The 27,821-nt window shown below is 48.6% G+C and overlaps 1 protein-coding gene across 1 annotated transcript; it reads right to left on the bottom strand.

Moving 5' to 3' along the window:
• Positions 1-25: 25 nt before the first annotated feature.
• Positions 26-27,800, bottom strand: DMPK (DM1 protein kinase). Its single transcript, XM_087971284.1, has 15 exons — positions 27,221-27,800; positions 18,063-18,154; positions 16,991-17,074; positions 15,797-15,892; positions 13,805-13,953; positions 12,912-13,005; positions 12,353-12,553; positions 11,156-11,419; positions 10,641-10,726; positions 9,072-9,165; positions 8,294-8,436; positions 5,745-5,842; positions 4,605-4,681; positions 4,168-4,248; positions 26-1,364 (listed from the first exon to the last, which is right to left on the bottom strand). The coding sequence occupies exons 1-15, from the start codon at positions 27,378-27,380 to the stop codon at positions 1,266-1,268; spliced, it is 1,818 nt and encodes a 605-aa protein (XP_087827410.1). The 5' UTR covers positions 27,381-27,800; the 3' UTR covers positions 26-1,265.
• Between the last annotated feature and the right edge of the window lie 21 nt (positions 27,801-27,821).

Consider the following 27,821-nt stretch of genomic DNA (forward strand, 5'->3'; position numbering starts at 1 on the left):
ACCATCCCACAAAGACCAGGAAATAATCCCGACTTTATTCCTGCCGGAAAACCAAGAGAGACAGACGCCTCCCTCCTCAGACGGTAACAGTGCGCCCTCCATGCGCGCAGCCAATGCACCGCCTCACAGCCAAGGAGGGAGGAATAATAAATATTGGGGGGAGGGGGGGGCGTGGAAGGTGGCAGAGACAAACCCAGAGGGGCTCAAGTGAGGAAGCCTTAAACTAGCGCTATGCCCCCCCACCTCTCCAATAAGCTCCGTTGGGCTTCCGTGCGCTTTTGTTTGACATACACACGCATGCACGCTTGTCCAGCACACGGGGACCAGAGAAGGGGGCCTCCTGCTTTGAGGCAGGAAGGGCTGCCACGCTCCCCCCTCCTCACCAATTGAAATAACTTACAAAAGGGTGGGTGAGTGGAACCCCGGAGGGCTACTGAGTGGAAGCTGCCGGCTGCTTTCAAAGGTGGAGAAGTGCAGAGTCTATGGGCACCTTAAGGCCTTGGGGGAGGGGTGTTGCTTGTGGCCTTCAAAGCACAACCGGAAGGCAGAGATTGCAGCTGGCGGGTGCACCATTGGGTTCATTCTTAAAGAGTCGGGCTCTGCCAGCCCACCAGGATGGGCACCGTCTCCTTCCTTCTCACTGGGGAGTGGTTTGCTTCTCACAGGTCACCGAGGAAGGTAGGAGGGGGGGTGCCTTCCTCCTGCCCAAGGGCCCTTCCGACCCTCATCTCCCACAGGGGCACCGGTCGCAGAAACGAGCCCCGTGATTGAGCAGAACAGCAAAAGTCACAGGAAGAATCTCAAAATTCTTTGCAGCGTCCTGGACGAAGCGTTTTCGGCACGCCGGCTTCATCTCAAACTCTTGGGAGGAGGTGCCCCTTTGGGGAACGATGTGCGTTTCCAGCGCAAAGTGCCGTCCAAGATAGTTTTGGGTGTGTGTGTGTGTGTGTGTGTGTTTCTAGAGGAGGGTCTGTAGTGAGTGCAAAGATGCTTAGAAAAGCAGGATCCCCGGATTGCATCTTCGGCTCCTGCTGCTTCCCCTGGCTTCCTCCGTGGAGATGGCGGGTGGGTGGTCTCGAAGCAAAGGAAGCCCCCGTCCCCCCCCGGGAGAGAACCAGGGGGGCAGCTGGACCTCCGGGGCCTGGCCTGGCCTTGCCATCTTGGCTCAAGCCAGTCCTCCCATCAAAGGAGGTTGCCCCCCCTCCCCTCCCGTCTTTAGGCTTGCAAGTGGCCGGTGTGCCCGACTCTTCCGAACCCGGCCGGGTTCAAACTGTATCTGCTTGGCCCCAGTTGGAGACCTCCAACCCGTGCCCACCGGTGCACAACAGCAGGTATCCCACGTGGACGATGCAGGGCCTACGTACCTGGGGAGGGAATGCAAACTGGTCAAGATGCCAGGCCTCCAAAGCGCCCTCTGTTGTGGGGGGGGGGGGGTGAGCTGAAAGAAATTGGGATTGCAGAGACCCCCATCCCACCCCTCCCGGTCAGAGAATGGCAGTCCGTGCGGGTGTCCAGGGGAAAGATCTGAGGTCCGCTTCTTAAATCCCCAGGCTCTGGGCGGCTGAGACACACTTTCGTTGGGATTGGAGACCGAGTGGAGCAAGTGGCCAGTTTTAGGTTTTTCTGGGTGTTACCCAAAAAGAGGACCTGACCTGGAGGTGCCCACATTGTAGCCCTGGTCAAAAGGGCCCAGCAGAGATTATATTACCTGAGGCTTCTCAGAAAACAACAGCTGAATGGAAAATTGCTGGTGACCTTCTACCGCTGCACCATAGAGAGTATTTTAACTTAATGCACCTTTCTATGGTTTGCCAATTGCTCAGTGGCAGATAGGATGGCACTCCGGAGGGTGAACGTCATTGCCCAGAGGATCCTTGGCTGCCCTCTCCCCTCTTCCCCTCTTTGGAAGAGCTTTAGAGCTCCTGCTGCCTTCAGAAAGTTCAAAACATTCTCAAAGTTCCATCTCATTCTGGGCACCTTTTTTTTTTTTGAAGTATTACCATCCGGCAGACGGTACAGGATAATAATAAAAACAAGGACAAAGAGGCTGAAAAACAGCTTCTATCCCAGGGCAGTAACTATACTGAACTCTACTGTATAGTGCACTGAAGATGGTATTTAATTTCATTGTACAATGTGCAATGACCATAAACTAAGCTAAAACAGGGAGGAATACCCGTGTTTGAATGGGAACGACCCAGGTTGCAAATCGTCTCGGCCCAGTTTGAGCAAGGGGTGTGTCTGGATGCTTAAAAGGAAAAGGTCTATACTCAAGCTGGCCAAAATAGCTAGAAGAGCCACCTCAAACCATCCATTCCAGCCACGTTCTGAAAAAGAAAAACTTGCAAATGTTGGGAGAGTTTTGAACTTGAGAAAGAAATGGAAGGGGGGTGGAGGAACACAGAGAAGACACTTGTAAAACTACTGGGAGGGAGAGAAATTTTGGTGGAAAGGACGAAGGAGAGAACCATTTATGGATAGAAAGTTCTGTAAGACACAGAGAGTATCACAAACAGCCAGCTTCAAAGTCAGCTTCCTTAAATATATTCCTTCCGGGGTCAGAGGTTATAAGGTCCGGGGGCCGTGGAATATTGGTGTGAGGGTGGGGGAGAGAATGATGGACTGGGTGGGCTTTTCAACCCCCATCTAGGAAGACAAGTTTTTTTCAGAAGAGACTGGACTACCATTTGTCTGAAAACAGTATAAGGTCTCCTGCTTGGGAAGGGGGTTGGACTAGAAGACCTCCAAGGTCCCTCCCAACACTCGTGAGTTGGCCCATCTTACAATTCCTCGATTTTTGGACTCCAGATTCTTAAAGCCAGAACAAAGCTGCAGTGAAGGCAGCCTAGCACAGGGGTCTCCAACCTTGGCAACTTTAAGCCTTGTGGCTTCAACTCCCAGAATTCAACTTTTAAGACTTGTGGACTTCAACTCCCAGAATTCAACTTTAAGACTTGTGGACTTCAACTCCCAGAATTCAGCTTTAAGACTTGTGGACTTCAACTCCCAGAATTCAACTTTTAAGACTTGTGGACTTTTCACTCCCAGAATTCAACTTTAAGCCTTGTGGACTTTTAACTCCCAGAATTCAACTTTAAGACTTGTGGACTTCAACTCCCAGAATTCAACTTTTAAGACTTGTGGACTTCAACTCCCAGAATTCAACTTTTAAGACTTGTGGACTTCAACTCCCAGAATTCAACTTTTAAGCCTTGTGGACTTCAACTCCCAGAATTCAACTTTTAAGACTTGTGGACTTCAACTCCCAGAATTCAACTTTAAGCCTTGTGGACTTCAACTCCCAGAAATCAACTTTAAGCCTTGTGGACTTTTCACTCCCAGAATTCAACTTTTAAGCCTTGTGGACTTTTAACTCCCAGAATTCAACTTTAAGACTTGTGGACTTTTCACTCCCAGAATTCAACTTTTAAGACTTGTGGACTTCAACTCCCAGAATTCAACTTTTAAGACTTGTGGACTTTTAACTCCCAGAATTCAACTTTTAAGCCTTGTGGACTTCAACTCCCAGAATTCAACTTTTAAGACTTGTGGACTTCAACTCCCAGAATTCAACTTTAAGCCTTGTGGACTTCAACTCCCAGAAATCAACTTTAAGCCTTGTGGACTTTTCACTCCCAGAATTCAACTTTTAAGCCTTGTGGACTTCAACTCCCAGAATTCAACTTTAAGACTTGTGGACTTTTAACTCCCAGAATTCAACTTTTAAGCCTTGTGGACTTCAACTCCCAGAATTCAACTTTAAGACTTGTGGACTTTTAACTGCTAGAATTCCTCAGCCAGCTTTGCTGGCTGAGGAATTCTGGGAGTTGAAGTCCACAAGTCTTAAAGTTGCCAAGGTTGGAGACCCCTGGCCTAGGAGACCAGTCAATCACGTAGAGACAGAACTCTTAACCTCCCTGGGTTCAGAAGCCCGCAGAGGCCTTCACAACCTCTGCCTGTGGCCGGCTGACCCACAAGGGCACAACAGGAGCACCCCAAGTGTATGGGGCACAGACTGATGATGGGCTTCCAACTTCTGCTGGTGCCCCCAGACTCTCTATCCACGAAGGAAGGAGGAAAGGGAGTGTAGAAAACGGACACAGACCCCACCACGAGCTGAAGGCATGCACCGTGCTCGGAGCCGAGAAAAGGAAGCGGCGTGCGTACCCTCGAAAAAAGCAGCAAGTGCCGGTACAGAGGTACCACCAGCGGGTATTCACAGAGCCGGGATGCCATGGTGCCACTTCGCTGAAAAGAGAAAGCAGAGGTCAACCCCAGTGGGGTGCAGCGTCCACCGACGAGGCAGGGAAAGGGAGGGGGAAAGAGAAACGCCCGCCTGGTGGCCTCTATTCCTGGCAGAATGTACACAAGACCAAGTTCCTAGTCCTTTTGAAAAGAAAACCCCTCCATGCCATTTTCTCCTGTTCACAACAGAACTGATGGCTCTGTTAAAATGTTCACACGGGGGAAGGAAGAGCGCAGAGTCCAGGAAAAGGGAGGGGGCACACAAACCCTCTAAAATCCCAGCAAAGAAAGCTCAAATGGGTCTCCTTCCCTCCTAAATCCCGTCCCCCTTTTTTCCCCCCCTCCCCGCAGAGTCTTACATGGGCTGGCCGTTCCACGCAGGGCAAGGAAGGCTGGCTGAGGTTGGGGGGCCAGGATGGGCTCCAGCCAAAAGCAGCTGGAAGGAAAAGAAAAATGTGGGGCCGAGGGCCTCTCGGCAGGGGGCCGGGACATGCATCCATGCTCAAATGCGCCGGGCATGCGACAGTCACTGCACTCCAAAGCACCAAAGCATCGCGCATCCCATGCTAAGGGATCCTCTTCACATGGAGGGGATTTTCCTCCCATATACGGTGAGCTTTTTGGCCACCGTTATTAAGCAAATCACTGCGGTTGTTAAGTGAGTCATGCGGTCGTTAAGCGAATCTGGCTTCTGGCCCCTTGACGTTGCTTGGCTGGGAAAGTAGAAACGACGATCCCATACTCCCTTTTACGACTCTCATCCCCTTAAGTCATTCAGGGGAGAGTCGGGGCAACTGGATGGAGCTGAGCGTTGACTGCCCGGATGCCCTTCCTGACACCCATGCGGAGTTAGGAGCAGATTTTTTCTTCTTCTTTGCGTCCAGGGAGAGAAATATCTGCTACTACCTAGGATTGAACCCTCTCAACCTTCCAAACAGGAGGCGATGAGCTTCATCGCTAGGCCACCACGACACTCAGAAACGATGACCACGTGACCTGGGAAAGTGCAACCAGCGGGCATAACATGCCAGTTGCCAAGCATTTTTAATGTGATCATGTGGCCACTGGGATGCTACCGTGGCCATTAGTGGGAAAACTGGTCACAAGTCTCTTTTCAGTGCTGTTGTTGCTTTGAACGGTCATTAACCAGGGGTCCCCAAAGTTGGCCACTTTAAGACTGGTGGACTTCAACTCCCAGAATTCTCCGGCCGGAGAATTCTGGGAGTTGAAGTCCACCAGTCTTAAAGTGGCCAACTTTGGGGACCCCTGTACTAGAAGGAACTGGTTGAAGCCCCAGTGATGTCACCTGCTTGATGATGTCATCCAGCCCAGGTCATAGCTGGCTGGGGAATTCTGGGAGTGGAAGTCCACAGGTCTTAAAAGGAGACCTCTGCACTAAACCAATAAGTCAAGGACTCCCTGTCCTTTTGGGAGTGCCCCAAGTTGCCCCGGGAGCTGATGAGGATGGGGAAGAGTCTACAGGGGAACACTAGACTTGCCCTGCTGAGATGTCGCTTTCATGCCTTCGATCTGCTCCTTCAAGCCTTTGATCTGAGCTTCCAGTTCCACATTCCGGCTCTCGGCGTCCTTTAGCTGGCTGGGGAGGGGGAGGGGGGGAGGAGAAAAAAAAAAACAGAATGTCAACAGAAAGTTGGGGTCTTTGGGGGAGCCAGTCATGCTGGCTGAGGAATTAGGTGGTAGTTGAAGTCCACAAGTCTTCAAATTACCAAGGTGGGGCTGTCTCTTGCCGGTCACATCTACCTGACCCATTAGAACAAAGAAGCAGGGAGGGAATGTTGCGGGTCCCATCCCCAAGGAGATACACTTGGTGGGACCCAGAAGAAGGGCCTTCTCCGTGGTGGCTCCCTCTCCCTGGAACACCACCTCCCAACCCCCAGAGATTAGAATGGCCTCCTCTCTAATACTCTTCCGGTGTCAGGATTCTGGCAGTTACTCCAATTAAATCATGAGCCTCGAGCCATACTCCCAAAACTAAAAAATATTTATTTGAAACTACCATTCTACGTCCGGCACTAACCTGGGCGTAGCCAACTCTGAGACACAGAATTCACTGTCACCCTTGATCCTGCTGTCCCCCCCACCCCCTGAGTGTATCATCCAACGAAAAACGTCCATAGCCAAGAGTCATCAATCATGCTCTCCAATTAGATTTTTGCACAGCAGAAGCTTCAGTCATCTAATCAGTCTTTGAAGAAAATATGAATGGAATGTACTTTCGATTCCACACTGCCGCCTGCTCTTTGAAACTCCACCTCCCACTTCCTTCTTTCTGTTGGCAACTAAAACGTGTATACAAAATGTTTTATGAGTTGACATCCGGAAGGCACTGAAGACCTGCTTCTGCCAGTGGGCCTGGGGATCTCAGAGCAGGATGGAGCCCATCTAATGGCTCATGTGTCTCTAGGGCAGAGGGGTGGGTGGGAGTTGGGGGTGATTTTGTTCTATTGTACTATATTAATTTAGTTGATTCTTTTTGCTTGTTTTTATTGTTTATTTAAATGTGGTTTTATATTCTGTAAGCCGTCTTGAGTCGCCGTGGGCAAATAGGCGGCAATATAAATTCAGTAAACAAATAAAATAAAATAAACTGGTCTTTTGTTGCCTTCTAAGTCTCTCCTGGATCCCTCCCTGATGCCTCCTCCCCTGGAGCTCCCCGTCTCCTCTTCTTTCTTTCTTTCTTTTTAATTCTTTTTATTTCAGTTTTCAGAAACCACAAATCTTATTTATATTCGTTACAGCGTTTTGGCATCGACAAATGCATATATCTTACATACCTTATTATATACACATCTACACTGATAATCTCTTTTAAGGTCTCTTGTTTTATTTACAATCATCCACTCTTCCTAATCTTTATATCTATTTTTTTTAACCACTCGCACCGTTTTTATCCCACATTGTGTAATAATCGAAATCCTCTTTGTCTTTTGAAAGGACATATGGACATGAATCCATCTAACCTTGGCTCTTGGCATCTGTTAAAGAAGTTGCTTGTCCTATTTGGCTAAGGATGGGAATCATTTGTTAGGAATTCATTCTGTAAGAGAATTGTTTCCTTCTCTATCTGCTTTCTCGCCTCTGCAATTTGCTTCAGAGCTAGATATATCCTTGGAGACAATTCCCAGGAACATCCTGCTCCATAAATAAGGGGAGCTGCCCAGGGGCACAAACACACAAGGACAAGGGATACTGTGTAAAATAACAAAGAATGGACAGAGCACCGACAAAGAACGCTCCATGGAGAAGGAAGGCGAAGGCGGTGGGCCAGACATTGCCCACATTAATATCAAACCTTTGTCTCTGATTGGGTAAACTTAAGTTTCTATCGGCGTAAAATGTACGTATATAATACTCTGAGCCGCTCTTGCAGGGTGTGGCTATTCCTTACATGCATTTTTGTCTGCATGTTTTGTACATAGTATTCACCCAAACTTTTTGCTTTGGCCAAAGAATTTTAAAAAACTGTTACTTTTGCAAGCCTCGTCTTGAATCTCACTCTTTGGCATCTCCATGGCTCGGGGAAACTTCTGGGACCTGACACTTTCATTTCATTTCAATGTGAGCTTATCCAGCGCATTCCAGTGTTTTTTGTATGACTAGATCCTCTGGAGCAGTGGCCCCCAACCTTTTTTGAACCAGGGACCGGTTTCACAATTATTTATTCTTCCACGGACCGGTACCTGAGTAACGCGAGACTCCACCGCCATCGGGACGGCTCTTCGTTTGAAGCCGCCCCCCCCCTCTTTGATGAAACTAAGGCGCGAGCACCCAAACGCTGCTTTCCAACCGAAAACCCGGAAGCGCCGTCAAAACAAGATGGCGGCGCCCAAGCTTTGTGGCCCGGTAAAAAATGATCCACGGACCGATACCGGTCCGGGGACCGGTGGTTGGGGACCCCTGCTCTGGAGGGATATGAGCTCCTTCCCATAATTGTGCCAAAGCTCTTCTGGATTCTGTCAGAATGTGGAGCATAATAATACTTAATCTTCTTAGGGGATCAGCCTGGATTGACCCCTCTTCAACTCACCTGGCGAAAGTCTGGTTGGCCACCTTGACCACGCTGAGCTCTTGACACAACCGCTCCCGGCTCTTCAGTTCCGCCTCCAAGGCGGCCTGCAGTTCGAGAAACAGGGGCTGCTCCGGCTTTGGCCCGTCGGGCAGTTTGCAGGCCTAGCGGGAAAGACGAGCAGGGGTTGCATAACGCAGAACGGAGCATCTCCCCACCCCACCCCCGCATCTCTATGGCCTCCGCTGTGCCTCTGATCAGGTTCATAAAACCCAGCATTTCAGTGTTAGGCAATCTCCTCCTTTCGTCTCCTCTCCTCCTTTTATCCCTTTTCTCTTCTTCTCTCCTCTCCTTTTATCCCCTGATCTCTTCTCTTTCCTCCTCTCTTCTTTTCTCTCTTCTCCTTTTCTCCTCTCCTCTCCTCCCTTTTTCTCTCCTCTCCCCTTTTCTCTTCTCTTTTTCCTCTCTTCTTTCTCCTCTCCTCCTTTTCTCCCTTTTCTCTCCTCTCCCCTTTTCTCTTCTCTTTTTCCTCTCTTCTTTTCTCCTCTCCTCCTTTTCTCCCTTTTCCTCTCCCCTTTTCTCTCCTCTCCTATGCTGTCCCCTTTTCTCCTCCCCTCTTCTCTATTTTAGTTTTGCACGCAGGTCTGCGAAATGCCTCGTAATTTTTTTTTTTTTTTTGAAAGCTTCAAATTTATTTCGCTTACTTATTTGCCTCCCCGCCTCTCAAATAATAAACAAGCGATGGCCGCCATGCTACCTGCAGTGAGGCGCGGTGGAGAATTCCCCTCCGTCCACCTACCAGCTCCCCTGGAGGCGTCTCCTGGGCTCCGCCTGGCGGCCTCTTCCCAGCTTGGTCAACCTCCATGGCGATGGGCCCGGGGTCACTTTTCTGTCTGGGAGAAAAGGAGATTCTCACAGACATCGTCTCTCAAGCCCACGGCATCTCTACGTGGAGTCCTCGACTTACAACCACCCCTTTAGTGGCTGTTTGGCGTTATAACGGCACTGGGGGGGAAAAGGGACTTACAACTGTTTTTCACCCTTACTCTGTGGTCATGGGATCAAACTTCGGACGCTCGGCAACTGGCATGTACTTATGACGGTTGCAGGGTCCCACAGTCATGGGGTTCCCTTTTGCGACGACCTGGCCAGCAAAGTTAATGGGGAAGCCGGATCCCGCTTAACAACTGTGGGTGACTAACCTAACAGCTGCAGGGGGTCACTGTGCCAAGAAAGGTTGCAAACAGGCCCCAAATTGGCTTAACACCTGTCTCGCTTAACAGTGGGAATTCCAGGCTCAATGGTGGTTGTAAGTGGAGGACTCCCTGTGTCTCCAGCTGGTCCTCTCTACGGCTGGGTTTATTTTATTTACTGACGGAGAACAGATTTGTGGCTGCTTGTCACGCTATATAACCCCAGGTGGCTAACAAGAAAACGATTGTCATAAAACCTCTGGGAAAGAAAAAATAAATCAAAATCCATCCCACAATAGCAGAGGTGGCATAGGACAAGAACCAGCCCACCAACCCTGCTGGGCCTGTTTAAATTTCTGGCCCGGTTCTTGGGACCGAAATCAGAGCTTCATGGCCCTTCTGGGTTTCACTGGAAAGCAGGTGGAGGAGTTGCCCTCCCACCAATGCCGTAAAGCTGGGGAATTCTGGGAGTTGAATCCATCAATTTTAAAAGTTTACTAGAATAACACCTGGGGAATTCTGGGAATTGAAGTCCGCCCATCTTAAAAGTTCATTAGAATGACAGCTGGGGAATTCTGGGACTTGAAGTCCACCCATCTTAAAAGTTCACTAATTAGAATGATGGCCTGAGCATTCTGGGAACTGAAGTCCACCCGTCTTTAAAAGTTCACTACAATGACGGCTGGGGAATTCTGGGAGTTGAAGTCCACCCATCTTAAAAGTTCACTAATTAGAATGATGGCCTGAGCATTCTGGGAACTGAAGTCCACCCGTCTTTAAAAGTTCCCTACAGTGACAGCTGGGGAATTCTGGGAGTTGAAGTCCACCCATCTTAAAAGTTCACTAATTAGAATGATGGCCTGAGCATTCTGGGAACTGAAGTCCACCCGTCTTTAAAAGTTCCCTACAGTGACAGCTGGGGAATTCTGGGAGTTGAAGTCCACCCGTCTTCAAGTTGCTGAGATGGAGAAACTCTGCCCTAGAAGCGCCTGCAAGGTGATCCAGTTCTGCAGGTGGAGAAACTGCTGAGAAAAATCTTTGGATCCAGAACTAATCATGGAAATCGACACCCGGAAGAAACTTTCCGGTTGCAAGCTGCACAGCCTAGCCTTTTAGGACAAACTCACACAACCTTTGCAAAGTACAAAAGGGTGACCCCCAAAAACGCTCCTTACTTCACAGCCGTGTAAGTGTAGGAGTACCCCACAAAGGGCAGCTGCACTCCGAGGGGAGAGGTCTCAATGACGTCCCACAGGGTCTCCTGGGAAGAAAGAAGGGAGGGAAGGAGGGACGTTTCCAGTCAGAGCAGCTGAACATTTAGCCGAGGGGACCAGAACGGAAGGCAGCGTCCCTGATATAAGAGGTTGGGGGGAGGTCTTTTTTTTAGATGGGGGAAAGGGTTTTTCTAGATATCGAGCTCTTGAAACCATCTCTTATCTCAGACAATTGTGTTTAATGAGCTTGGGCTGGGAATGCAAATAATTCCCAGCGTCGCATTAAAGGTGGTTTGCTTTTACACACCGCGTGTTTCCTTCATTTGAAGGAAGCCTGGGTCAGAACACCTTTGAGAAGATGTCTCTCTCAGAGTTATTGGGCGGCATGGAGGGTTGCTGGAATGCCGACACGACTAGGAGAGCCCCCAGGTACAGCCGAGAGGAAAAGGGGAGAATAAGAGTAAGAGCTCACGTACCCCTCCCCCTCTCACCATGTCGGTGAGACAGTCGTCCACCACGTCGAAGTTGCACGTGTCGGTGGCGTTGGCGAACTCGGGCACGAAGGACGGGCTGCAGTCCCGCAGGCCCTGCCAGTCGAGGCCGGCGAAGAAGGGGTGCTCCTTGAAGTCCTGGACTCCGTTGCGTCCCAGACGGGTCTCCCGGGCACAGACCAGCCCTTCGATTAAGGCCTGGGCTTCCGCGGGGAACTCTGGGGCCGAGAGAGGGAAGCGGAAATGCTCCTTGGAGAAACGAACGTTGGGAGAAAGGAGGAAGCAACAAGTAAGGGAAAGCGGAACAGGATGTGGGGTATGCACTGATGATGTTAGCTAGTTTGGTAATGAGACATCTGCAAGAAATCCAGCAAGCTCAGAGACCACCAAGGACCCCACAGTTCTCCTCCTTCTCCACTCCACAATCCCCCCACCCCCTTCTAGCACTGAGGATGTTACCTAGTTAGGTAATTGAAACGTCTGCAGGAAAACCACCTAACCATGAGCCTCGGTGGCACAGTGGTTAGAGTGCGGTACTGCAAGCTACTTCTGCTGGCTGCCAGCTGCCTGCAGTTTGGCAGTTCAAATCCCACCAGGCTCCAGGTTGACTCAGCTTTCCATCCTTCCGAGGCGGGTAAAATGAGGACCCAGATTGTTGGGGGCAAGAGGCTGACTCTGTAAACCTTCTTCCCTTCCCTTCCCTTCCCTTCCCTTCCCTTCCCTCTTTTCCTTCCTTCCTTCCTTCCTTCCTTCCTTCCTTCCTTCCTTCCTTCCTTCCTTCCTTCCTTCCTTCCTTCCTTCCTTCCTTCCTTCCTTCCTGTTAGAATGCAGTATTGGCAGGCTGACTCTGCTCATTGCCAGCAGTTCGATTCTGACCAGCTCCAGGTTGACTCAGCCTTTCCTCCTTCCGAGGCGGGTAAAATGAGGACCCAGATGGTTGGGGTCAAGAACCTGACTCTGTAAACCGCTTAGCGAGGGGCTGGAAAGCACTATAAAGCAGTATATAAGTCTAAGGGCTACTGCTAGCTCAGAGACAACCAAGGACCCCACAGTTCAACCCCAAGCCACACAGTTTCTCCTCTTCTCAGCAGGACAGGGTACCATCAACCTCTCGGCCCAGCAATGGGGCACCTCAACTCACCCCTCCCTCCCAATCCATCCGGTTGCCCTCCGGCCACCAACCTTGAAGTGCAGAATCTTGCCGTAGGTCTCCACGACGGAGTCGGCAAAGAAGGGGGTGTGCCCAAAGAACATCTCATAGGCAAAAATGCCCAGAGACCACCAGTCACATTCTGTGCCGTAGGAATGAAGCCCATCTTCCACTGCTCGCAAGATCTCCGGGGAGAGGTAATCTGGGGTGCCCACTGCCACTGTGGAACAGACCTGCCACCGTGAGAATGCAGGTGAGAACCTCGGAACCAGCGTCCGAACTGCCACCTATCCTGTTTCAGATATGGCCCAGGTTTGGGGGAGGGGGTCTTTGGAAAGTCCGCAAATGGGAGGTAGGAGGGGGCAGAAGGGGACCCCCCGCTCAGCTGCCCCTGCCAGACTGCCTTGAAGCACAAACCCTCCATTGGCAATCATAGTTTGTGTGTGTGTAGCTTTGAGAGGTAATCAGAAAGGTCTTGGGGTCAAAACCACGCCCCTTGGCCACCATTAAGCCATGATGGTTATTTTTATTTTCCCTTCGTCAAATCCGCGCTCCTTGGAGTTGCTCTCCCCACTCGGTTGGCAGCCTCACCGTCCCGTCTTCTCGAAGCTTCAGACAGGATCCGAAGTCCCCCAGCCGGATGTGGCCGCACCGATCGAGAAGGATGTTGTCGGGTTTGATGTCCCTGTCAGGCAGAGAGCGGAGATGATGGGCGAGAAGGATGGGAGGGAGAAATACAAGCGGGACATACAGCTAATTCTCGACTTACGCCCCAAAATCAATGTTGCTAAGCGGGGCATGTGTTGAGTGAGTTTCGGCCCATTTTATGAACCTCCTTGCCCTGGTTGTTAAGTGAATCACTGCAGCTGTTAAAGTTAGCCACACGGTTGTTAAGTGAATGGGGCTTCCCCCATTGACTTTGTGTCAGCTTTGGACGCCATATTAGCACCAGAAGCTTCCACGCTGCCCCATTCCTGAGCCTTGGAAAACGGGAGGGGGGAATTTCTTGGAGCATATGTGGTTAGACATTAATAGCATTCTTTTTCTAAGTCAAGGTCATGTTATCTCTGCATCTGGGTGAAGGGAAGTCTCAAGTTGTGATGGATAGTGATTGGGGCATGTGATGCGATGATGGGTGCAGGGGGTGGATTTGTAATTTTTTTACTTATTGGAGGGAAACCGGAACTTTCAGATTTGGGATTTCCCAGGTGTGTGTTCTGACCCAAACCTTAATACACTACAAGACGGATATGCAAAGGATTGGACATTAAGAAGAACTTCGTCACAAATGTGAGTTATGAGGATACCTGATGTACCGATAAAAAAGACTTTGTTATGGATGTTTTGTGGAGTTACTCTGCCTGCTTTATACCATCCAGAGAATAAATAAGCAGAACAAGGAGGTTCTGGAGATTGCAAACGTTTCACGGAGCAGCCTCTGCTTCCTCAGAACCCACCCACCCACCCACCCCCAGCCTATGCACCTGTGCACGTATCCCATGCTGTGAATGGAGTCAATGGCCATCACCATCTCAGCCAAGTAGAAGCGGGCCATCTCCAGCGGGATGCAATCGCCAAACTTGCTCAGCAGGGTGAGGAGGTCACCCCCAACGTAGTAGTCCATCACCAGGTACTAGAGAAAGGCAGAAGGAGAACAAACCAAGGAGGAATGAGGATTCCGTTCTTCGGCAAGTGGGTTGACATCTCCATCATAGTACAGACTCAACCCTAGTCTGGTATAATATAGCGTAGTAACGTAGAGTAGGTATTCTATGCTCTGTACTCTATACTATATGCTATCTTCTTTTAATGATCCCATAATCACTTGCAGGGTAGACTCTGGGCAACTGAATGGAGCTGAGTGTTTACTGGCTGGATGCCCTTCCTGTCGCCAGAGCAGAGTTTTGTTCAGCAGATAATATTCCCATGGTGCCCAGAGAGAGAAATAATCTGGCTCTACCTAGCATCGAACTCTGCCTTTAGGCCACCGCACCACTCCACGATGTGCTATAATATATGCTATGTTATGCTATGCACTATACTAGGTACTAGGTACTATATGCTATGCAATATACTCTGTAGTTAGTGTATATATATATATATATATATATATATATATATATATATATATATATATATATATATATATATATATATATATATGTGTGGATCTTTAGTTATTCGGTTTTCTCCGCGCAAGATTCAAAGTATCTAGGCAACGTTTCGGCGAGGTCCCACTCGCCATCTTCAGGCTGGTGCTTTCGGCTTAGTGCCAGTGCAAGCAGTGTGTGACCGGAGCTGCCATCTCTCTATATACAAGTGGTGGGGATGGTGTGCTGGGCTGGTTGGCTGTGCTGCAGCCTCTTGATTGGTTGATGGAGTTGATGTTGGTATAATGGGCTGTGTAATGGCCTTTTGTTGTAGAGATATCCTGGATCTTGTGCTGTCATCTCCTGGGTCGTTAGCCTCTTGTGTTTTAACGGCTTGGGTAATGGGTTGTGTGATGGGCTTGTGAGTTCTTTTGTTGTGGTATCCTGGGTCTTGCGTTGTAATCTCCTGGGTCGTTTGTGTTTTGATCTCTTTTCGAATTAGCCTCCTGTGTAGTAACAGCTTGGGTAATGGGTTGTGTGATGACCTTGTGAGATTTATTGCTGTGGTATCCTTGGTCTTGTGCTGTGATATCCTGGGTCATTTGCTGTGTTGTGACTTCTTGAGTTCTTGAGGTGTAATTTCTTGAGTTTTCTGATGTGATGTCCTGAGCGGGTGGCTGTGATGTAGCATTTTGGGTTGAAGCCAAGCGAACACAGACCCAGACCCCAAACTCAAAGCCATATTAAAACCCAAAATGCTACATCACAGCCACCCGCTCAGGACATCACATCAGAAAACTCAAGAAATTACACCTCAAGAACTCAAGAAGTCACAACACAGCAAATGACCCAGGATATATATGCACAAGACCAAGGATACCACAGCAATAAATCTCACAAGGTCATCACACAACCCATTACCCAAGCTGTTACTACACAGGAGGCTAATCGAAAAGAGATCAAAACACAAACGACCCAGGAGATTACAACACAAGACCCAGGATACCACAACAAAAGAACTCACAAGCCCATCACACAACCCATTACCCAAGCCGTTAAAACACAATATATATATATATATATATATATATATATATATATATATATATATATATATATATATATATATAGAGAGAGAGAGAGAGAGAGAGAGAGAGAGAGAGAGAGAGAGAGAGAGAGAGAGAGAGAGAGGGAGAGAGAGAGAAAGAGAGAGAGAGAGAGAGAGAGTATACAGGATATAGTATAGTATCACATTACAATATTTTAAATTTTCGTACCACCTGTCTCCTCTATTAAGGCAACTGGGAGGTCTAAATAAATCAGAGTCGCCCCCCTCCACGTAAATGTGAAATAAGTGATGCGCCCGTCAGCTACGGCAGGACTCACCAGGTAATTCTCATCCTGGAAGGCAAAATGCAGCTGCGTGATCCAGCGCTTGTCTCCGTTCACCAGGACGTCCCTCTCCTCCCTGAAGGAGGAAACCTGGAGGAGCAGAGAGAGTTGAGGGTTCAAAGAGATGGACATCCCTGGTCAAACCTTCTGCTGTACCGTGACGGACACGAGCGGGTGAGGCTCTATCTACAGTTCTCTTATTCCAGGGGTCTCCAACCGTGGCCCCTTTAAGACTGGTGGACTGCAACTCCCAGAGTTCCTCAGCAAGCCTTCAAGTTGCTAAGGTTGGCTGAGAAATGCTGGGAGTTGAAGTCCCCCAGTCTTCAAGTGGCCAAGGTTGAAGGCCCCGGCTCTAGTTGGTCTCAGGCAGGGGTGGGATTCAAATTTTGTAGCTACCGGTTCTGTGGGCGTGGCTAGGTGAGCGTGGCCATGTGACTGGGTGGGAGTGGCTTTTATTGAAGCCTCCCCCCCCCCCCGTTTTGGAGGCCTTCTGGGCCTCAGGGAAACCTCCTGGGGGGTGTTTTGGATCCCTGGGGCTCTGTGCAGAATCATACCAACCGGTTCTATAGAACCGGTCCAAACCGGTAGAATCCCACCCCTGGTCTCAGGCCACCTATTGTCAAACAAAACCTTCCCGCCATCGACGTGGGAGATACAGGCAGTCCTCGACTTATAAGCATTTGTTTAGTGACCATTTGAAGTTCCAATGTCACTGGAAAAAAGGTACTGAATTCCACACAACTGTGGCAGCCTCTCTGTGGTCACATGATCAAAATTTGGGCACCAACTTGGCCCCGAGATGTATTGTGGTCCTCTGATCCCCTTTGGCGACCTTCTGGCCAGCAAATGGGGGAAGCCAGATTCACTTAACGTCTGCAGTGATTCGCTTAACAACTATGGCAAAAAAAAAAAAGCTCGTAAAAATCAGACGCCTCTTGATTACGCAATGAAAATTCCAGTCTGAATTGCGGTTGTGGGAAGCTACGCTCCTTTCTTCAGGAAAAGTTGGGACACCAAAGAAGCCTTGAGAAAGTCTGCGTTGAAAAACAAACCGAGACCATTTTTCTTGGCTTCTTGAGCAGCGAAATGATAAAGGAATCCGGCTGAAGGGACTTATGCAAAACTGGAACCGGGCCTTGATCGAAGGTAGCCATGATGGCTTGGCAGATGTCCTGCCTTTCGTCTTACCTCTCCCCGTTTCAACATGTCCCATTTATTCATTATTTTCATGGCGTACACCTGGGAGGTCCTTTTCTGCTTCACCACCGCCACCTGCGCAGGTAAAACAGCCGAGAGAGAGAGAGATGCAAGAGAAAACAAATGATAAAAGTCCTGTTGTCGGCTGCCTCCTTTTGCTCGCTCGCGCTTCGCTGCTATGTGGAGAGAAGACTGCCACGAACTGCGTGGAGAGGGAATGAACGGGGAGGTGGGGCGGGCAGGAATGTTTGGGGAAGCGAAAGTAAATCCTGCATCTCCCCAAGGAGCTGCCTCAAGGTCTCCCGGCTAGAAGAAGGAGAGAACTGCATATACCAAACTACACTTGGGACCGTCCGTTAGGAAAACATCTTGCCTGAACCTGATTGGTGATCCTGGGCTGGGCCGTGAGAGATAGTTAAAATGGGGGGGAGAAGAACTTGAGGATTTCGATATACTGCAATGTGCTTGATCGCTAATAAAACAATACCTTTCCCAACCAATGGAGCCAAGGATCATCGTTTCTATTGAGTTTTGTGGCAAGTCTGACCACCTGTGGATGAGCTTACTCATCGTTGGCTTCCAAATTGGGCTCCGCCTCGGAAGGCTGGCATCCATCTTGCCTGTCTGAATGTGCGTCTCCCCTCCTTCCCTTCATGAGAACTAGGGAGGGTCAAGTCTGAGACGCTTTCTCCGATTACCTTTCGGCCCTGGGACTCAGATTTCTTTTATCTCTTGTCTTAGTTACGGATCTTCTTCTGCTCCTCAAGGTTATTCCTTCAGCCCATTATGACGGATCTGGGTGCATCCTTCCAAACCTCCTTCCCATCACCCCAGACTTGTCTAAAATATTTTTTTTTTTTGGGGGGGGGGAATCCTAAAATATAAGGACAGTTCAATTTCATACTGTTCCATCCCCCTGAAGTGGGGGCCCTTCTGCTACAACAGAGACATCTCACAAATACTGGTTCTTACCAGCCAGGACATCCCTTGGACCCCCCCTTTGAGTGTGGGGGGGGGGTGTCTCTAAAGCTACCTTCTAGCATGGCCCGTCTTTCTTCCTCACCTCACTGAAAGCTCCTCGGCCGATCACTTTTAGGATCTCAAAGTCGTCTCGCTGCAGCCGGAGCTCTTTTAATCTGGAGGTGACTGGCTCCGCTGGAGGGAAGGAAAAGGACGTTATTGGGTTTCTTCGTGTCACGCCCATTTGGGGGTAATTAAATTAAGTATCCTGGAACCCTGAACTGCAGAGGTTGAAGGAGGAGATGCGAGAATCCATCTCACCCCTTTCTGGTCCTGCTTTAGGGTTAGGGCAAAAGGGTCCCCAAACTTGGCAACTTGAAGACCGGTGGACTCCAACACCCAGAATTCTCCAGCCAGCTATGATTCTCGACTCTGGACGAATGTCTCTTTTCTTTTATGTACACTGAGAGCATTTGCACCAAAGACAAATTCCTTGTGTGTCTAGTCACATTTGGCCAATAAAGAATTCTATTCTATTCTATTCTATTCTATTCTATTCTATTCTATTCTATTCTATTCTATTCTATTCTCTATTTTATTCTGTTCTATTCTATTCTATTCTCTATTCTATTCTATTCTCTATTCTATACTATTCTATTCTATTCTATATTCTATTCTATTCTATTCTATTCTATTCTATTCTATTCTATTCTATTCTATTCTATTCTATTCTATTCTCTCTTCTCTTCTCTTCTCTTCTCTTCTCTTCTCTTCTCTCCTCTCCTCTCCTCTCCTCTCCTCTCCTCTCCTCTCCTCTCCTCTCCTCTCTTCTCTATTCCATTCCATTCCACTCTTCTCTTCTCTTCTTAAAGTTGCCAAGTTTGGATACCTCTGGGTTAGGGCATGAAAGCCAGCTGGGCGACTATGGGCCAATCACCAGGAGACGGTGAGTTCTAATCCCACCTTAGGTATGAAAGATGGCTGGGTGGCTTTGGGCCAGTCCCTCTCTCTCTCAGTCTCTCAGCCCAACCCACCTCACAGGGTTGTTGTGGGGGAAATAGGAGGGAGGTGTGCTGGACACGTTTGCTGCCTTGAATTATTTGTAAAGGTGGGGTGTATATACAAACAAGTAAGCCTCGGTGGTGATTTGGGCTCAGCGAAAAGGCAGGAGGGAGTCACTGGATGGTGAAAATGGGCGGCATATACATTTAACCCACCCATCCATAATCTTCCCTTGCTTTTCAATGGCCTGGCCCTTTAAGCCCCCTGCCCCTCCTTGCCCTGTCCAAGCTCTGGTCCACAAATATGAATAGTCACGCATAGGATCGGCATCCTGCCACGACCATCCTGGGCCGGTGACTCAGCTGGCCGCGAGGACTGAGCTGCTGCAGGCCTTAAAAATAAATGCATGGGTGGCAAAACTTGAGGGGGGGGGCAAGAAGCCACGTGACCTGCAACCACTGAGAGGCCAGGTGGCCATCAAATTTAACCTCCCCGGGGGTGACTCAGCTGCCGGCCTGCCCAGATATCCAGATTTGGCAGCGGAGAAGAGAGAAAGCACCCTCAAGGATCTCAAACAACTTCCTCACATGGTGACCCAAGGATCAAGCAAAGAGATCCAGGAAAAGCAGGGGGGGGGGAGGGAAGGAAAGTGGGGGGCTGGTTGGCAGGAGAACAGCTAAACCCGCTGGCAAAGAAGCAGCCGTAAAAATAGCTGCAGGATGTGATCAAGGCGGCTGGAATGGGACGCCTTCGGGGAGGGGAACGGGGCACCCAGAGGCCATGCAAACAACACAAGACGGAGGAGGAGCAGCAGCAGGAGGAGAAGTCCCCGACTGGAGCCATGGATGGGAAGGAGGGGACCAGGCTCATCGTCCCCAGCCGGCACCTTGGGCAAGGGTCCTCAAAGGCTGCGCGCGAGGCAGTCCAGCAAAAGCACTGGCCACCCCCCAGCACACCTCAGGCTGGGGAGGGGGCTGTGAAGCCCTGGTGGCAACTCCCAAGAAAGCCCCCTTGTCTAGGGGGGCATTGGGATCTCCACCAGCAGCAATGCCCCGGGGCAGCAAAGTTGTGTATTGCTAATGGCAGGATGCTGGGTCCATCCATTGGACTGCATCTTCGGAAAGAAAAGAGAGATGGAGGGAGATGAGGAGAGAGGGGGTGGACGGATGGATGGAAAGGAGAAAGGGAAGGGAGGGAGGGAGGGAGGGAGGAAGGGAGGAAAGAAGGGAAGGACGGGGGAGATGAGAAGGGAGAGGGAAGGGATGGATGGATGGATGGATATTAGAAAGGAGAGCGGGGAGGGAGGGAGGGAGGAAGGAAAGAGGAGGGAGGGAGATGACAAGGGAGAGAGGGAAGGGAGGGGGAAGGAGAAAGGAAAGAAGGGAAGGAGGGGGAGATGAGAAGGGAGAGAGGGAAGGGATGGATGGATGGATATGAAAAAGGAGAGAGGGAAGGAGGGAGCCCTCTTTTTTTTCCATTCTCATATTTCTTAAATTTCCGACCAAGCCACATTGGGCAATTGGGTGTAATTTTCAGGAAGAATTTATGCAATGAGCTCTCTAATGAATAATTGGTGTGACTTATTACAAGGCACATAAAGACTACAGTTCTAGGCACTGTCGCAGAACCAATGCTGTTGTGCAGCTAGATTTATTTGGAGTCAACCTCAGTAGCCGTAGAGATCAAGCACTTTAAAAGAGTTATTTGCAGACTTTTGAAAATACGGAGCAACCCAGTTTATCCGGTGCTTCTCAGGTTGACTTTGCAAATCCCGTCTGTCTGTCTGTCTGTCTATCTTATCTACCATCCATCCATCCAATGTCTGCCTGCCTGCCTGCCTGCCTGCCTGCCTATCCATCTATCTATCTATCTATCTATCTATCTATCTATCTATCTATCTATCTATCTATCTATCTATCTCATCTATCTCATCTATCTCTTTATCTCTTTATCTCTTTCTTATCTATCTATCTATCTATCTATCTCCATCAATCTATTATCTCTTTACCATATTTATCTATTTATTATCTCTCTCATTTATGCCTCTTTCTCCCTCCTTCTGTCTCTCCATCCTATCTATCTAATCTATCCTATCCTATCCTATCCTATCCTATCCTATCCTATCCTATCCTATCTATCTATCTATCTATCTATCTATCTATCTATTCTCTCATCTATCCATCAATCAATTTCTCACCTATGTTATCTGCTTTCCATCCATCCATCCATCCATCCATCCATCCACCATCCATCTATCCATCCACTCTCTCATCTATCTATCATCTATCTATCTATCTATCTATCTATCTATCTATCTATCTATCTATCTTATCTACCTACAACCCATCCATCCACCATCCATCTATCCATCCACTCTCTCATCTATCTATCTATCTATCTATCTATCTATCTATCTATCTATCTATCTATCTATCTATCATCTATCTATCTATCTATCTATCTATCTTATCTACCTACAACCCATCCATCCATCCACTCTCTCTCAACCCTCCCTATCTGCCTGCCTGCCTGTCTGAGTTACCCGTCACCTGCAGAGGCGCTCCGTTCTCGTCAGGAGCCCAGCCCAGAAGGTATTTTGGGTTCCTTGAGACCCGGGATTATTTTTGGCCTCTTCCAACAGACACACAGCCCTCCAGCCAAGAGGAGGGTCGGGGGTGGGGGTGGGGCAGCTGGGTCAGCCTCCCTCCCTCCCTAGCCGAGCCAAAAGCCCTGCCAGAGGCAGGAGAAGAAGCGGCTCCCATTGGGTGCCTATTTCGGGCACCGGCCGGGTTGGGAATCTGGGCTTGCAACCATTCTCACATTCCAGCAGGGCCCTGGGAGACTGGCTGCTCATGGGGGGGGACAAGGGGGGCGTGGAACATTCCTGCCCATGGAAACTTTCATGCAGTAAACACACTGTCAGAAGCCCAAAGGTGCAGCTTTTCCTTTGGATTCGGCCGGGTTCGGTCTCAGGAAAAAACGGATTTTTGCAGCCCCCATCAAGAGCCAAGGGCTTCAGTGCATGTGCAGAGTGCAGCTAGTCCCCTTCAGGCGAGGCCTGAACCTGAGGGTGAAAGTCCATACCTTCAGGTAGTCCTCGGTTTACAACCGCCCAACATTTCCGTGGTTATGTGCGATGAGTTTTGTCCTGTTTTACAACTTTTCTCACCGCTGTTGTTAAGGGAAACACTGCGGTGGTTCAGTTAGTGACACCGTTGTTAAGTGAACCTGGCTTCCCCGTTGATTTTGCCAGTCGCTAAAGGAGGGGGAAAATCGCATGGCCCCAGGGACACGGTTCATCATAAATATGGGTCGGTTGCCAAGCCTTCGAATCTTGTCCCGGTGACCACAGGGATGCTACAATGCTCAGAAGTCATTTTGCTTTTTTAATCCGGTTGTAACTTTGAACGGCCGCTAAATGAGTTGTTATAACTTGAGGACTAGCTGTCCTTAAGGAAATCTTTTGCAGTGTCCCCCTATCCAGGGGTCCCCAACCTTGGCAACTTTAAGACTTGTGGACTTCAACTCCGGGAGTTAAAAGTCCACAAGTCTTAAAGTTGAATTCTGGGAGTTGAAATCCACAAGTCTTAAAGTTGAATTCTGGGAGTTGAAACCCACAAGTCTTAAAGTTGAATTCTGGGAGTTGAAGCCCACAAGTCTTAAAGTTGAATTCTGGGAGTTGAAGCCCACAAGTCTTATTAAAGTTGAATTCTGGGAGTTGAAGGCCACAAGTCTTAAAGTTGAATTCTGGGAGTTGAAATCCACAAGTTTTAAAGTTGAATTCTGGGAGTTGATGTCCACAAGTCTTAAAGTTGAATTCTGGGAGTTGAAGTCCACAAGTCTTAAAGTTGAATTCTGGGAGTTGAAGTCCACAAGTCTTAAAGTTGAATTCTGGGAGTTAAAAGTCCACAATTCTTAAAGTTGAATTCTGGGAGTTGAAATCCACAAGTCTTAAAGTTGAATTCTGGGAGTTGAAGTCCACAAGTCTTAAAGTTGAATTCTGGGAGTTGAAGTCCACAAGTCTTAAAGTTGAATTCTGGGAGTTGAAGCCCACAAGGCTTAAAGTTGAATTCTGGGAGTTGAAGTCCACAAGTCTTAATGTTGAATTCTGGGAGTTGATTTCCACAAGTCTTAAAGTTGAATTCTGGGAGTTGAAATCCACAAGTCTTAAAGTTGAATTCTGGGAGTTAAAAGTCCACAATTCTTAAAGTTGAATTCTGGGAGTTAAAAGTCCACAAGTCTTAATGTTGAATTCTGGGAGTTGAAGTCCACAAGTCTTAAAGTTGAATTCTGGGAGTTAAAAGTCCACAAGTCTTAAAGTTGAATTCTGGGAGTTAAAAGTCCACAAGTCTTAATGTTGAATTCTGGGAGTTGAAGTCCACAAGTCTTAAAGTTGAATTCTGGGAGTTGAAGTCCACAAGTCTTAATGTTGAATTCTGGGAGTTAAAAGTCCACAAGTCTTAATGTTGAATTCTGGGAGTTAAAAGTCCACAATTCTTAAAGTTGAATTCTGGGAGTTAAAAGTCCACAAGTCTTAAAGTTGAATTCTGGGAGTTGAAGTCCACAAGTCTTAAAGTTGAATTCTGGGAGTTAAAAGTCCACAAGTCTTAAAGTTGAATTCTGGGAGTTGAAGTCCACAAGTCTTAAAGTTGAATTCTGGGAGTTGAAGTCCACAAGTCTTAAAGTTGAATTCTGGGAGTTGAAGTCCACAAGTCTTAAAGTTGCCAAGGTTGGAGTCCCCTGCTTATACATCACCAAACAGAGGAGGTGACCTTTGACCTTCCCTTTGAAGCTTGGATCGACCGATGGTGCCTTTGTTTAGTGACGGTCCAAAGTTACAACAGCAAGGGGTGACAAAAGTGACTTACGGACATTCCTCGCACTTATAACGATCACAGCATCCTCCTGGAATCAAAACGTGAGCCCTTGGCAACCGGCAGGCATTTAGGAGAAAATCCTGGTCCGTTGAGGGGTGTGTGTGTCAGGGGAATCATCATTTGCAACCTTCTCGGCTGGCTTTATGCCCAGGGAACTCAACGGCAGAAGCTGGATTCATTTAACGACCATACAATTTGCTTAACAACGGCTATGTTTCACTTAAGAACCCTGCCCCCCCAAAAAAAAGGCTCACAAATTAGGCACAACTAACTTGACTTGCTTAGCAGTGAAAATTCTGGTCTATTTGTGGTCATAAATATGGAAGGATTACACATATTTCCTTTCAGGCTAAGGGCATCTGAAGCCTGTTGTATAGAATGCGAAGGACGTGTGCCTGTGTTTATTTTTATAGTCATAATGTACACTGAAGATGGTACTTCATTTCGTTGTACGAGGTGCAAGGACAATAAAGTAAAGTAAAGTAGAGTAGAGTAAAGTAAAGTAAAGTAGAGTAGAGTAGAGTAAAGTAGAGTAGAGTAGAGTAGAGTAAAGTAAAGAAGAGTAAAGTAGAGCAAAGTAAAGTAAAGTAAAGTAGAGTAGAGTAGAGTAGAGTAGAGTAAAGTAGAGTAGAGTAGAGTAGAGTAAAGTTAAAGTTAAAGTTAAAGTTAAAGTTAAAGTTAAAGTTAAAGTTAAAGTTAAAGTTAAAGTTAAAGTTAAAGTAAAAGTAGAGTAAAATAGAGTAAAGTAAAAGTAAAGCAAAGCAAAGCTAAACTAAAACTAAACTGTTCCGTTTGTCTGAACATCCCAATTTTCAGCCCTGGAGGAAGATGCAAACAGGTTAAGCCCAAACCGTGGAGAGGAGAGGGCAAGGAGGGGCCCAGCCTGTCCTACGCAGGAGGCCTTTTATGGCATTTTCCAAAGTCACAGCAGCTGAGAGAGACCCAGAAGCCCCAAGCTCTGCCATGCCCGACTGGCCTCCCAGATCAACCAGCAGGAAGGACCATAAACATGGAAACTGTCTTGGTCTGCATCAGAGATGTCCAACCTTGGCAACTTGTGGACTTCGGTTCCCAGAATTCCCCAGCCAGCATTCTCGGATTCGAACTCCACAGCCTTCAAAAGCTGCCAAGGTTGGACACCCCAATCGACAAGCAAGTCCTGTGAACACTCAGCTCTTCAATCCACCAGAATAGAGATGGAAGGGACCTTGGAGGTCTTCTAGTCCAACCCCCTGTTCAAGCAGGGGACCCTATCCCATTCTAGACAAGTGGCTGCCCAGTCTCTTTCTAAAAACCTCCAGGGATGGAGCCCCCACAACTTCTGGTGGCCAGCAGTTCCACCGGTTAATTGTTCTCCCTGTTAGGAAGTTTCGCCTTAGTTCCACGTTGCTTCTCTCCTTGTTCAGTTTCCATCTGTTGCTTCTTGTCTGGCCTTCTGGTGCTTTGGAGACTAAGTTGACCCCCTCCTCTTCCTTGGGGCAGCCCCTCAAATGCTGGGGTGCTGCTGTCATGTCACCCCCTAATTCTTATTTTCTCTAGACTGGCCAGACCCAAATCCTGCAAACATTCTTCCTCTGTTTTTGTCTCCAGGCCTTTAATCATCTTAGTTGCTCTTACAAAAAACAAAAAAAACCAAACCTTACTTTCTCACGAATAAATCACAAAAAAATTATGGATTCCTAGGGCTGGAAGGGATCTTGGAGGTCTTGCAGTCCACCCCACTTCCCAAGGCAGGAGTCGGTCCTTATTTGAGAAGTGGGGTGGACTGCAAGACCTCCAAGACCCCTTCCAGCCTCCTCTATTCAATTCCCTCTTCCTCTGAGGCAGGGGGTGCGAGACGATATTCCAGGGGGTGCGAGAAAAGTCCAGGTAAATAAGAGGATGTTGGCTATATCTTGGCATTTTTATTTATTATTTATTTCAGGGGGTGCGAGGTTCCAGTGAAACTTCTTTAGGGGTGCGGGGCGAAAAAAAAGGTTGGGAACCACTGCTCTAAGGAGAGGGTGCTTGAAAAGACGAGGGAGAAAGAAAGGATCCCAAGTTTGGTCCTGCCTCCAGTCAGAGGGAAATAAGGAAGTGCTACTTCAAAAATAACTTCATCCCTAAACAGCCACAAATCCAGGCTCCCAAGTCCCCGGATCTCAATAATAAACACACAACTAAATGGTGAATTTTGAAGAACAGGTTAATTGCGCCCATTCCTCTCTGTCACTTGAGACTTTTCTTCGGAACAAATTCCCAGAAGTGTGACCCACAACCCACAGTTAGTCATGGCCTAATTTATGAAAGGGTGGTAGGTATCGCTTTCAACCCCCCCCCCCAAAAAACATACCAATTAGAAACGAATCTTTTTTTTCAAGTTTCAGAGTTCTGACTAACCCAAGTAGGTGGTAAAACAGAATTGAAGGTATTTTATTTATTTACTGATTTATTTATTCACTTGGGGGAGTGGTGTTTACTATGTATTGATTGACAAATAACTCAAGGCAACCAAATACACACAATACTGCTTCCTCCTCCTCCTCTTTTATCCTAACAACAACCCTGTGAGGTAGGTTGGGCTGAGAGGGAGGAACTGGCTCAAAGACACCCAGCCTGCTTTCATAATCTTAAGGGCAGGACTAGAACTCACCGTCACCTGGTGGCTGGCCCAAAACCACCCAGCCAGCTGTCATGCATAAAGCAGAGCTAGAACTCACAATCTCCTAGTAATTGCTCCAAAACCACTCAGCCAGCTGTCATGCATAAAGCAGAACTAGAACTCACAATCTCCTAGTAATTGCTCCAAAACCACCCAGCCAGCTGTCATGCATAAAACAGAACTAGAACTCACAATCTCCTAGTAATTGCTCCAAAACCACTCAGCCAGCTGTCATGCATAAAGCAGAGCTAGAACTCACAATCTCCTAGTAATTGCTCCAAAACCACTCAGCCGGCTTTCATGCATAAAGCAGAGCTAGAACTCACAATCTCCTAGTAATTGCTCCAAAACCACTCAGCCAGCTGTCATGCATAAAGCAGAGCTAGAACTCACAATCTCCTAGTAATTGCTCCAAAACCACCCAGCCGGCTTTCATGCATAAAGCAGAGCTAGAACTCCCCGTCTCCCAGGGATTGGCCCAAAGTCAGCCAACTGGCTTTCAGGCCTACGAAGGGACTAGAACTCCTCGCCTCCCAGTTTCTAGCGTGGCGCCTTCACCACTAGACCAAACTAGACCCCCATCTCATTTGCAAAGCAACTCTGGGCCGCTATGCCCCCCAAAGCCACAAACTCCCTGGAAATCTGTAGTGCACCCCCTCTCCTTCTTCTCACTGCCCTCTTTGGGGCGGCACCTCAACCGCCCTAAATCAGGTCCCCCCCAGCCCCCCCCCCAGGACTCACCCCACTGCAGGAACTCCGTGATGTATTTCTCCTGGGCCAGGGGCGAAGTGCTGAGCTCGTGATGGACGCAGAGCAGGAGGTCCACCAGCGTCTCCAAGCCCACCGCGCTGCAGTCAAGGACCAGCTCCTCCAGTTTCTTCAATCGGACCTCTGCAGCCATGGGGCCAGCTTGGCTGGGCGCTGGGGACACCCCAGGCGGGCTCTCTCCAGGTTAGGGACGCTGTCCGCGGGGTCTCCAGCTGCAGCCAGGGGGAGGAGGGGCTACATTGAGCGGGCCCCCTCTTGGCTGACCATCTCCTTCCTAGGTGGCCGCAGGAGTTCTTTAATTCACTGGTTTCTTGGGAGGGATGTCCGGCACGGAGATGTCCAGTGCCCCACAAAAGGAAGGCCGGACAGTTCCTTCACCGCTCTGTCACAAGCACAGCTTTCTCTTTCTTGCACACTCCAGCTTCAGCCTTTCCTCCCTTCCTGGTGCACACACAGAGTCTACACAAACACACACACACACACACACAGAGCCCCCCACTGCTGGCTCTCCTGCCTGCCTTATGGCCACCCAGAGTGGAAGCAACGAGGCTGTGTTTTTCCTCCTCCCAGAGCG

The sequence above is a fragment of the Notechis scutatus genome, chromosome 8 (assembly GCF_049901735.1).
Source record: "Notechis scutatus isolate UNSWTSFEM ecotype Mainland chromosome 8, rNotScu1.2, whole genome shotgun sequence".
NCBI classification, from domain to species: domain Eukaryota; kingdom Metazoa; phylum Chordata; class Lepidosauria; order Squamata; family Elapidae; genus Notechis; species Notechis scutatus.

Coding starts and splice junctions, on each gene's coding strand:
- DMPK (XM_087971284.1), bottom strand. CDS start 27,380: ATGGCTGCAGAGGTCCGATTGAAGAAACTGGAGGAGCTGGTCCTTGAC. Junction 10,727..11,155: donor ACATGGTGAGAGGGGGAGGG/GTACGTGAGCTC, acceptor CTTTCTTCCCAG/GAGACCCTGTGGGACGTCAT. Junction 5,843..8,293: donor GCCAACCAGACTTTCGCCAG/GTGAGTTGAAGA, acceptor CCCCCTCCCCAG/CCAGCTAAAGGACGCCGAGA.